The sequence below is a fragment of the Zonotrichia leucophrys genome, chromosome 8 (genome assembly GCF_028769735.1).
Source record: "Zonotrichia leucophrys gambelii isolate GWCS_2022_RI chromosome 8, RI_Zleu_2.0, whole genome shotgun sequence".
Classification (NCBI taxonomy): domain Eukaryota; kingdom Metazoa; phylum Chordata; class Aves; order Passeriformes; family Passerellidae; genus Zonotrichia; species Zonotrichia leucophrys.
The window spans coordinates 22,084,927-22,096,314 of record NC_088178.1 but is presented as its reverse complement, the minus strand read 5'-3'; the positions used below and the strand labels follow the sequence as shown (position 1 = coordinate 22,096,314).

Sequence of the window (11,388 nt, the reverse complement as noted above, 5' to 3'; positions counted from 1 at the left end):
TTTGGAGTTTCACTCAGCACGGAGTGCAAGGCCGCAGAGAGCAGGGATGCCAGACAGCGCTGCTGGAAGCCGCAGCGAGCAGAGGCACACCCCTGCTCTGCCAGCGACAAGTGAGCTCCGCTGGGCACAGCCTGCCACATTTATCGCTCCTATTTCCCACACAGCCGCTGGGCTCCAGGAAAAGCAGGAGACTCGGGTACCTTTGAGGGCTGCAAGCCAAGACTGTTCCCAGAGGGGCTGAGAAATTACAGGGAGATCAAAGCCTCCCTTGGGCGCACGGAAATAAAACCCATAAACCTTATCAGGCAGAGACCACCCAGCGCAGGGAGGAGCGAGCTGTCATCCCGCGGCTTTTCCTGCCGCCGAACCTCCCCCTCGCCGCCCGCCCGGCAGCCAGCCGGTTAAATCGCTGTCCAGCTCCCAATCCCGCCCGGGTTTTGGCTCGCTCTCCCCGCGGGCGGGTGCCCTCGGCCGGCCGGGCGGGGCGGAGCGGGCTGCGGCCGCTCGGCTGCCGCTGCCCCGGTACCGCCGCCGGTGCTGCCGGTGCTGCCGGTACTGCCGGTACCGAGCCATGCGGGTGCCGCTGCCCGCGCTGCTGGGCGGCTCGGCGCTGCTGCTGCTGCTGCTGCGATGGCGGCGGCGCCGGGCGCTCTGGAGGAAGGTGGCGGAGGCGCAGGAGCGGCAGGAGCTCAGCCTGGTGCGGATGGAGGCGGCGACGCAGCGCTTTCGGGAGCAGGTGAGCGCCGGGCCCCGCTCCATCCCCCGGGGGCTCCGCACCTGGGCCCCTTCCCCATCGCCTGCCCCGGGGGCTCCGCACCTGGGACCCTGCCCCGTGGGTTCGTCACCTGGGCCCCCTCCCCATCCCCTGCCCCGTGGGTTCCTCACCTATGCCCCCTCCCCATCGCCTGCCCCGTGCTGCCCTCCCTGCCTCCCTGCGAGGGGCAGCTGCTCGCCCGCCTGGCAGGTGCTCTGCCGGCTCCTTGTATGGACCCACGGGGATTTAGTGTTGTTATTATTTTCGCTTTCTGAGTCAGTGTGTGTGGGCAGCCCTCAGCATCGCGGCGATGGGGAGCGGGAGATAACCCGTTATCCCGACAGCAGTCGCGGGCAGCGAGGAGGGGGAAATCCCTGTCGGGAAGCTCCCCGTGGCTGTGTTGGGAGGCTCGGGCTGGTGGGGAGGCAGCAGGAAGAGGCGACAGGCGATGTGTGTGTTATCAGCAGAGGCCAAAGTGCAGCTGCGGGGTAGGGCAGGGATGGATGCAGCCCCGCGGTCCCGGCCTCGGGCTGGGGCAAAGTCGCTCAGGTTCAGAGTCCAGCTCGGACGCGTGAGGTTTGGTACATTTTCCATTATGGTGAAAAAACCTCTGCTGACCCATAAATTAACAGCCCAGGCCCCCCCTGGTTTTTGCAATTCCATGTGCAAATATCTTGTAGTGCCAGGAGAAGAACTGGCTCCAGTTCTGGTTTCATTCCTTGGTGGAACCATTTGTTAAACCATGACACCAGCTCCCACTGTAATTCAGCATTTCACTAAGCTGTTCCCCCAGGCCTGGCCATGACCTGTCTGAACAAGGCTGTGTGAATGGCTTTATTTTAGTTAGTAGGTGGTTGGTGTGACTGGTCTGAACAGGAAGAAAGGCTGAGAAAGCCAGGGCTAATATTGGCCCTGAGGGTTTCACACCGTGCTCACAGGTGTCAGGTAGGGCAGGATGTGGTCTTGAGGCAGATACCACCTTCAGTGACTAAATGGCAGATATTTTTTGGGTGAGTTACAGAGGGCACCAAGGAGAAAGGAGGAGCCCATCAGCTGCAGTAGAAGTGTGACATTGCCTGTTCCACCTTTCCCGTAGAACCCTTCTGTGAAGGTGGCCTCCATCCTGTCTCTGCCCCTGCCAGAGCTCTCCAGGAAGCTCCGAGATGGCTCCCTGCCCCTGGACCATGTCTTCTATGCCTACGTGGGCAAGGTGAGGAGCAAGGGCAGCGCCTCACCAGTGGGGCTGGCTTCTTTTGGGAGGAGCACAAGACAAGGTTCAAACCTGGCTCAAGTGCCGCTGAGCTGTCACTGCTCACTGGTTAGTGGTGAGCCCTTCTGTGGCTTTCTGTGAGTGCCATCTGACTGCCATAGCTCTCAGCTTGATTTGGAGGAAAAAGGAGCAGCAAGCAGCATCTGCAGAGCCCATGCCTTCCTGGGAGAGCCCACACCTTTCCTAGGGCAGGTATACCTGTAGGGAAGTGGCAGAGTGCTGCTGTTGTCTCCCCTCCATCTCCAAATGGATTGTTAAACCTCAAAAAGTCAGTTTTCATGCTCAGTCTCTACTTTTCCCCTAATGTTCTGTTCACCTCCTGGGTTCCCTCTTAGGAACTATCATTTATGCCATCCCAGAAGCTCAAACAAGAGAACAGTGGTGTTCATCTGAGCTGAATGCCTCCCTTTAGCACACACAGACTGGTACTATGGCCCCACTGTGTCCATCTTGGAGTTTGGCTTGAAAAGCAGCAGCAAGGGCTGCCCTGATACCAGCTGTGCAGATGGGGAAGAGGAAAAGGCAGGTGTTCTCTGCAGAACAGAGCTCATTGTGCAGCACTGTGGGCTGTGACTCACCTGTGGGCTTGTCCTGCTCTCCCCAAGGCCCTCCAAATTGCCATAGAAACCAACTGCATCACGGAGTTTCTGGAGGAAAGTGAGACCCAGCTCCGCAGAGCCAAGCTGATGGACAAGCAGGGTCTGCTCTATGGGGTGCCTGTCAGCATCAAGGACTCCATCAACTGCCAGGTACCCTCAGCAAAATTCCACACGTATCCCGAAATCCCTGGGGGTTGAAGTTTGGGGAGGGGGCAGCTTTGACCTCAGCACCTGGCTAGACTTTGTCATAGCTGGTGTGGGATGGGCTGCCTGGACAGGGGAGGGGCTGTGCTGCCTGTCTCCCATGTGAGCCAACAGAGGAGTGTGGTCAGGTTTGCCATCAGCACGCCTTGAAACGTGTGTGTGATGGGTGAGTTGCTGGAGGTGCAGAATGCACTCAAATGTGTAGATAAAATACAGGGGCAAGGAGAATTGCAGTCCTCCAACTGGAAACCTCATTGTCCTCTGTTCCCAGGGTCATGACTCCACACTGGGGTTCATAAAAAACCTCAATAAACCCGCAGCAGAGGACAGCGTGGTGGTGCAGGTGCTCAAGAGACAGGGGGCCATTCCATTTGTCAAAACCAATGTTCCCCAGTCCCTCATCAGGTAGGTGGGTGCTCCATTTCCCTCAGCATAGCAGCAGTGCTCTCTTCCTCCTCTCAAGGGAGGGTTTCTATCTGGTCTCGTTCTCATTTCCCACTTCTTTTTATATAACAACACCTGGTCTCCGTTCTTTGTGTCTATAAATTTCACTTTAAAAAGTAAACACATTTACGCTGAGGATAAAAATTATCTCTAGTTCCACTAGAGAAAAAAAAATTATCTGTAGTTCCACATGGAATCAAGAAGCAGAAGAGGAGGAGGAGAGAAGAGGAGAGAAGCTGTTTCTATCTTTTTAAAAATTAACCTCTCAGAGATGTCCCTGTTAATTCTAAAATGCAAACACATATTCATGGAAGGGGAAGCTAGTTAAGCTAATGGCTTAAATTATTCTGCCCCCAAACCTCCTGCTCTATCTGGCAAGACCTCTCTTGGTGTCACAGATATGTGGTGTGCTCAGGTGTGCTCTGCTGGACAGCCACCCTTCCAGTGTCCCTGTGTCCTGCCAAGTGACTCTGGCAAAGCTTCTCTGTGGGCGACCATTGCCTGAGCCCTATGAAATGCCTTCCTCAAGGTGATGTGGTAATGGCTGGCCACAGTTCAAAAAAGCCACACAAAGAGGTTGCCCCAGGGATTATCAGACTTTGCACCACTTTCTGGGGAAGTCTAGTGTCAAATATCTCTGCAGTTGGCATTTGGCCTGTGCTCAAGCAGGGGCTCAGCTTTGGGTGACCTGTGGCACTTGGCTACCTGAGCAGGAAGACTTTCCAGGAGGGTTGCTGTATTTGTGCTGCCAGAGGTTGTCTCTGGGATAGGTTTAATGTCAGTGAAATAAGCTGTCTGTGAATTCAGGTCCTGGGACCACCCGGAAAAGGCTCATGGTCTTCACAACCACAGTAAACCATGTCAGTGTAGCAACTGGTGAATTACCTGATTGCCTTCTCAAGGTCTTTTAGTAGTGGCTGGGCTCCACAGCAGCAGATACCTGAATTCCTCATTTGCAATATGTCTCTCTCTTTTTCTCTCTCTCTTCAGCTATGACTGCAAGAACTTAATTTTTGGTCAGACCCGCAACCCTCTGATGTTCACCAGAACCCCCGGAGGCTCCTCTGGTGGGGAAGGAGCACTTGTAGGAGGTGGTGGGTCCATCTTGGGCATTGGCACAGATGTAGGAGGGAGCCTGCGTTTTCCTGCTGCCTTCTGTGGGGTCTGTGCAATCAAACCCACAGGGAAGAGACTCAGGTACTGTGAGAAATACAGTGACGTCTCTGGGTGACACCCACTCTATCAAACACTGTGCTGGGATGTTCCTACTCCTGTGGGCAAGGGAAACTTGGGAAGAACTGGGAAGAGCTCATTTATCCCTCCTGCCTGGGCAGTATCTGAGGCCTCTATGGAGGGAAGCACTTGATTCCCCCAGAATGGAGGTGGGGGAGCCTCTTCATCTGCATGCTGAGGGGATGGTTCCTCCTGGCTGACAAGGCCTCAATCACTCAGGCCTAGCCTGTGTCTCTTGAGCTTTCTCTTGGCCCTTCCTTCAGCCAACCTTCACATCCGCAGTTTTAATTAATACTTGCTTCTGGTTAAAGCCTTTCCCTTCAATGAAAACCACTCAGCTGCTGTATTTTGTGTGTCTCTTTTCTTTACAGCAAAAGAGGAGTAATGGCTGGAGTTGCTGGGCAGAAGGCAGGTAGGCATTGATGTCTGTCCCCCAGCAACAGGGCAGGGGTGAGAAGGACCCTCAGCTGGTTTTGGGGCACTTTCTCCATCACCTTTAGAGAGAAGCAGTTCCCTTTCAGGGATTTATTTAATTTTTTTACATGAGCTGAGAGGAGCTGTTTGTGTAGCATAAACCACAATACAACCTGTTACCCACAGGGTGTGGCCTTGTCTGTCACTGCTTCGTGAGGGTGGGATTAGCAGCCAAAGGGAGTGTGTGATTGACAAATCTTTTTGTTTATTTTTTTAAGTCATGAAATGGAGACGTCAGGGTGTGCATTAATGGATAGCAGCTCAGTCCATAATGATGGACCTGTGGGTGGGAAGACGCTCGTGGGCGTCCCCTGCCCAATTCTTAAAGAGGAACTATTGTCAACACAACATTAAGACAAAACAATGCCAAGAGGTCCTGGTTGTGCAGAACATGCCCTTGAAAGACCCTCAGCCATGAATGCTCTCCTGTGGTCTCTTCCAGTGGCTGCAGCAGTGGGACCACTGGCCAAAGACGTGGAGAGCCTAGCGCTGTGCCTGCGGGCGCTGCTGAGTGAGGACATGTTCAGCCTGGACAGCACAGTGCCACCCCTCCCCTTCAATGAAGAGGTACAGAGCCTCCAGAGATCTCTGGGGAGAGCTGCCCTGTTCAGCCATGGGACAGCACAGTACCACCCCTCCCCTTCCATGAAGAGGTACAGAGCCTCCAAGGGGCCCCAGATCTCTGGGGAGAGCTGCAGGCTGAAAACACATGGGTGGGCACCTAGGCAGAGCCAAGTGCTGCTTTCCAGATTCACCCCATGGCGTGGCTGTGCTGCTGGCTGCCCTGGCACCCTTCCAGCCAGCATCTCCCTCTCCCTGCAGGTGTATTCCAGCACGAAACCCCTCCGCATAGGCTACTATGAGACTGATTTCTTCACCATGCCCAGCCCCGCCATGAGACGTGCCGTCCGCGAGACCAAGCAGCTCCTGGAGGAGGCTGGCCACACGGTATGGGATAATGGGTGTCCCCTGCTTGGACAGGGTGACAAGCCCATCCCGTGTCTCTTGACTCAGCAGCTGTTGCTCAAAGGGAAAACATTGTTTTCAGGGAAGGATGGAGGTTTTCCTGTGGGCTTGTCAGGAAATCCTCAGCCCGCCTCAAGCCCTCAGTGGCTTCTCCAAAGCAGTGCCTGTGCCACTGATACCCTGCTCCATTGTCCCTCCAGCTGGTGCCCTTTGAACTCACAAATGTGGAGTACGTGATGTTTAACTACTGCGTCAGGGGAATGTTCTCAGATGGAGGCCGCTCCTTTGCCAGGAAATTGTAAGTGTGGCCTGGAACGGTTTGGTGGGATTGGTGCCTGGCTATGAAAATCCTCCCTAGGGTCTGGCTGGGCTTGGGATACAGGTGGCAGATCTAGTGGATGTAGGCAGTGGCTGGTAGGCACTGGGGGAGGCTTAATATTAAGTGATTCAAGTGTACCTTGGTTCTCTTTGGGATTGTTACCAGCCTTGGAAGGAGGCTGGGAGCTGATATCCTGTAAATGCTGTGGGAATCAAGTGTTGCCCAGCAAAATGGAGCAAACCTCTTTTTGTCACTTAGATATGCTGTTCAGAGGGGTTGCCTGGGAAAAGCTGATCTGCTGTGATTGATTCCTACCACTGCTCAGTTAAACCCTCCCTCTCCCTTTCAGCAAAGGGGAGATGGAGAAAGGCGGCTCAGGGCTGATCTTCTGGCTGGCAAAGTCACCACACTGGCTGAAAACGCTCCTGTTCTGGATTTCCAAACCTTTCGTAAGGTCCATTTCTTTCTGGTGTAGACAGAGTTAAGCTGTATGTGAATAACTTGTCCCATTGCAGTAAGGCTTTCTCATGGAGAAGTCTCTGGGCATTGTTATCTGGCTGTGGTCAGACACACTCCAAACTGGAGTGATGCGATTTCTGTTCCTTTTCTCCCCACTTTGGGGAAAATCCAGCCTGAACACTGAGGAAACAGCTTCTATTTGTGACTGAGCTGAAACAGGACAGAGCTGGGATTCATTTTTTTTTTCATTTTCTCCTGTTCAGGTGCCTCGATTTTCAAATATCATAAGAAGTATGAAAGAAAAGTGAGTAAATCTGAGCCTGAGCAAATGTGTGAAGATTTGTTTTGCAGCAGTGTTTGCTGCATTATTGATACTGCTGCAGCTGTGTGTGTTTGAGAGAATGGCAGAAAATGCAAGGGTGGGAGCAAACAGCAATTTGTGTCAACACCATAACCCTGCTGGGTTTGGAAAACTGTTTGGAAATTGAGGGTGGAATAAGAGCAGGGTCATAGCCTTTTGCTTAGGAAAAGTATGAAGCCTGTGGGAATGAAATATGGTGTTGGTTTCAGCACTGGTCAATGCATCCATCATGCCAAGAGGTAGGGATGCCATAAGGCAGAAGGAAGGTGTGCACAGGGAAGGATGCCTTTCATTGGGTTTGTTTCCTTTTACAGCACAGTGGATGAAGTCTGGAGCCTTCATCACGAAATCGAGGTAGAGTATTACAGTTTGGGGTTAAATAGTTTTTGTTTGATTTCTCTTTGGGGAGAGGCAGATTCAGCACTCAGCAGTGTTAGGAGATGATGCAGGTCTCTGGTGATGTAAGATGGGAACACATCACTCCTCAACAGACCTCACTTGGGTGTGCAAGTTCTCAGCATATTTAAACATGTAGGCAAGTTCATGATGCCAAATCACACCTGAATTTCTGACACCTGCATAGAAAAACGTACATCATCAGACATGCCTTTATTTCCCTTCTGGTTTTCCAAAAACAAAAGCTCATGTCTCAAGTCACCACATGCCTGTGCACTTATTCTTTGTCCACCTCCAATTTACCAGGAAGAGGGTGCTTTGTGAGCTGGGAGGAATATTGTCCAGGCAGCAAAGCATTGCTGGATTTTAGCAGGATCAGGCCTGACGTAGCCTGTTGGCTGCTGCCAGAGAAGAGCCAAGAGCCCAGCTGTGGGGCAGTACACCCACCCCACTGACCACCAGCACATTTCCTCCTCAGGACTTTTGCCACCAGTTCATTGCCCAGTGGAAGCAGCTGAATCTGGATGTGATGCTGTGCCCCATGCTGGGCCCGGCTCTCGGCATCGGCTACCCTGCCAAGCTCTCAGGTAGGGCACTGCCCTTTGCTGTGGCACTGTGCCAGGGCCCATGGGCAGCCTTCCTGCTTCCCTCTCATGCCCAGGGTGCTGGCCAGCAGCAGGAAGAGCTCAGCTCTTGGGACAGCCCATGGGGTGCACGTGGAGCAGCCCCCAGTGCAGAGGGAGCCAAAGGGCTGATCTCCATCCCTCAGCCCTTGAGCTCCCAGCACCCCATTAGCTGCAATCCTGCATACACAGAGGGGTGAAGGCTCTCCCTGTGCAGGCTGGCACTGCAAACATCCCCTCTCCCCCAGTGGCAGTCAGCTACACCATGCTCTACAATGCCTTGGACTTCCCCGCTGGCGTTGTCCCTGTCACGCTGGCGACGGACGAGGATGAGGAGCAGCTCAAGGGCTACAAGGGATACTACCAGGACTGGTGGGACCGGACCCTGGCGAAGGTGAGCAGTGCCAGGTTCTGCAGGGGCACCAGCTCCCCCATCTGCCCTTGCTCTGGACGTCCCCAAGCCTCTCCCTGTCTCTGTGCCCCAGGCTTTCCGTGGCAGCGTGGGCATGCCCGTGGCCGTGCAGTGCGTGGCCCTGCCCTGGCAGGAGGAGCTGTGCCTGCGCTTCATGAAGGAGGTGGAGACCCTCAGCCTGAAGAAGAACAGCTTCTCCTGAGCCCCAGGTGCTCAGGCAGAGCAGGATGCCAGCTAACAGCAGCGTGGGCCATCCTTTGTGTGACCCAGAGGACTCTGGTTCCCCTCAGGGAGGATGGATGCTGTGGTGGCTGGGCTGGCTGCTGGATTTGGGAGCAAGGGGAAAGCAAGGCGAGCTCTGATGTGGTGGAGCTCTTCCAATCGTTGTCCTAACATAGTACTTTTTATTAACTGAGTTATGTCTGTTATTTCAAGTCTGTGTTTGTGTGTGGGGTTGGGGTGGATTTTAATCACCCCAGGGAAATGCAAGAATGTGACCTTTCTATTACAAATGGGGAAACTGGGGCACAGGCACTGGTTCTGTCTGAGATGCTCAGACTACTCCTTGGACTGCTGTAGGAACAGGGATTTTCCCCTCTGCTCTGAGCTCCCTGAGGATGAAATCTGGTGTTTTCCTTAGCACAGACCAGCAGTCAGAAGGGAAAGCTGAGCCTCCAAGCAGACTCTGGCAAGCAGGGACGGAGCTGGCCCACTTCCCACAGGGCTGCTGGCACCCTGCACAGCATGCAGGAGAAATCATGGAATTACAGAACAGTTTGTGTTGGAAGCGCCCTTAGAGATAACTCCTTCCAGTCCCCTTCCACGGGCAGGGACACCTTCCACTAGGAGCAATTTGCTCAGAGCCCCACCCAACCAGGTCCTGAGCACTGCCAGGAATGTGGCATCCAGAGCTTCTCTGGGCAGCCTGTGCCAGGGCCTCACCACCCCCAAGGAAAGAATTTCTTATCTCTTACCTAAATCCACCCCTTTCAGTTTGAAGCCTGTGTTGAGCAGCGTGCCAAGGTCAGATGGAGAGCAGAACACCCTGCACATCATCTCCTCCCCTTTGGCCATGCCAGATTTTCCAGCAGGGTTTTCCAGCCCCTGGCAGCCCCTGTCACTGGGGTTGGCAGCACTGGCTGTTCCCAGCAGGTTTCCAAGGGTGTTCCAAAAGGAATACCACAGTGCAAAAGTGTTTTCCCAGTGTGGGAATGCCAAAAGCAGATTGTAAAAAAGCTCTGGCAGGATTAATGTTTGGGTTTTTAATCTATTGTCATAGTTTAAAGCATGCAATAGTGTGGAGTGTTTTCAAGGGCTTGGACTAGTGTTTATCACAGCCAAGGAGAAAGCAGCCCCCAAGGACCCCCTTCTTTATCAGCAGGCTCAGGAGGGAGGGAGCTCCAGGCATCCCATGATTGAATGCTATGCAAAGCCAAGCCCAGAAGTGCCTGGGTGGGGTTACAGGTGCTTTCTTCCCACACAGAAAATGCTGGATGAGGTTATAAGTTTGTTTTCAAATTCAGGCCTGGAGGACTTGTCCCAGGGAAGGCAGTGCCACCTGCACCCCTGCTCCCAGAGCCAAGCACCATGTCATTGATAGCTTAACCACTCTCTCCCTGGCATGGGGGTGGGCAGGAGTCCAAGCCATGGAGCACCAGTGAACCTGTGAACCATTATTCTTCACTGGAAGCCCTGAGCAAAGACCTCCAGCAAGCCATGCCCATGGGACAGTGCACCAGGCAGGGCCAGAGCTGCTGGGGAGCTTTGGGAACTTGAGGCTGCCACAAGGGCTTGGAGGCTGCTCCCAGCCTGGGCAGCCAGAGGTTGGTGTGGGTGGCAGCACTGAAGCACTGAAGGCTGGGATGGGGCAGTGAAGACCAGTCAGTGGGGAGAGGTTGGTGACATCCCCACTGAGCTGCTTGGCTCATTTTGCTGCCTGCCCTGTCCAAACAGGGAGGATCCTCCTCATTTTTCCTGTCAGCAGTTTCTCTGCAAGGTCTCATGTCTTCCTCAACTTCCTCCCTGCTGCCACAGGAATGATCCCACAGGACATGTCTGTAACAGGCAAGCAGGGAACATGATACAGCAGCACGACCACTGGCTTCAGTTCCCAAATGAGACCCCTCCTCCAGAGAGCAAAGGTTACTCTGGATGCTCTCCCCTTACAAGCTGTGCTGCCCTGCTGACTGGAGCAGAGCCAGCATCTCTCTACAAGTAGGGGGATTGCCTTCCCTCTTGGCAATGAGCTCTCAGAGACACCCCCTGTCCTTCCCTGTGGTTCTTGCAGAACTGAGAGAAGCTTAATTTTTTCAGCCTCTCCTTTTTGCACTAAGCCACAGAACAGCCCTGGGCATGGATGCACCCATGGCTGGGTAGGGGGCAGCTGGTCTGGCTACATGGTCCAGCTCCTTGGCATTCTGCTGGCTGGAGGATGGGTTGGAAACAGGAGAGCAGCCTCTGGATCCATCAGAGGGGATTTCCCAACACTGCTTGCTGTCTGGTTCAGGTTGCCAAAATGCTTTTCAAAGGGGCTTTTCTTGAAAGTGATACAGAGCAGTCATTCCTTGAAGGAGAGTTCCTCCCACACTGCATTTCCAGTCACTGTGTCACCTGCATTCTCTTGGATCTCCTGAGCTCCCATCTCTCCACAGGGACCCTTTGGCTCCCTACATGAGGGTCCCAGGACAAGCAGAACTACGTTTTCCCAGGCTCACGGGGCTGCAGGTGATGCTGCCTGAGGAGCAAGGATGATGGCTGAGCACTGCTTGCCATTGGGCTCATTAATTAAGTGTTCATTAATTACTACACGTGGGTATGGCAGGGCCAGCCCAGAGCTGCGCTGTGCTGGCATTTAGCTCTGTATGCAGCCAGGTA

The 11,388-nt window shown here is 53.9% G+C and overlaps 1 protein-coding gene across 1 annotated transcript; it reads left to right on the top strand.

The window, feature by feature from the left end:
• The first annotated feature begins 415 nt into the window (after positions 1-415).
• Positions 416-8,929, top strand: LOC135451149 (fatty-acid amide hydrolase 1-like). Its single transcript, XM_064720068.1, has 15 exons — positions 416-736; positions 1,851-1,964; positions 2,630-2,773; positions 3,099-3,232; positions 4,262-4,468; positions 4,876-4,916; positions 5,421-5,545; positions 5,801-5,926; positions 6,145-6,242; positions 6,613-6,712; positions 6,986-7,026; positions 7,398-7,437; positions 7,958-8,066; positions 8,351-8,496; positions 8,588-8,929. Exons 1-15 carry the CDS (start codon positions 572-574, stop codon positions 8,714-8,716), a joined length of 1,719 nt encoding a protein of 572 aa, XP_064576138.1. The 5' UTR covers positions 416-571; the 3' UTR covers positions 8,717-8,929.
• Positions 8,930-11,388: the final 2,459 nt, after the last annotated feature.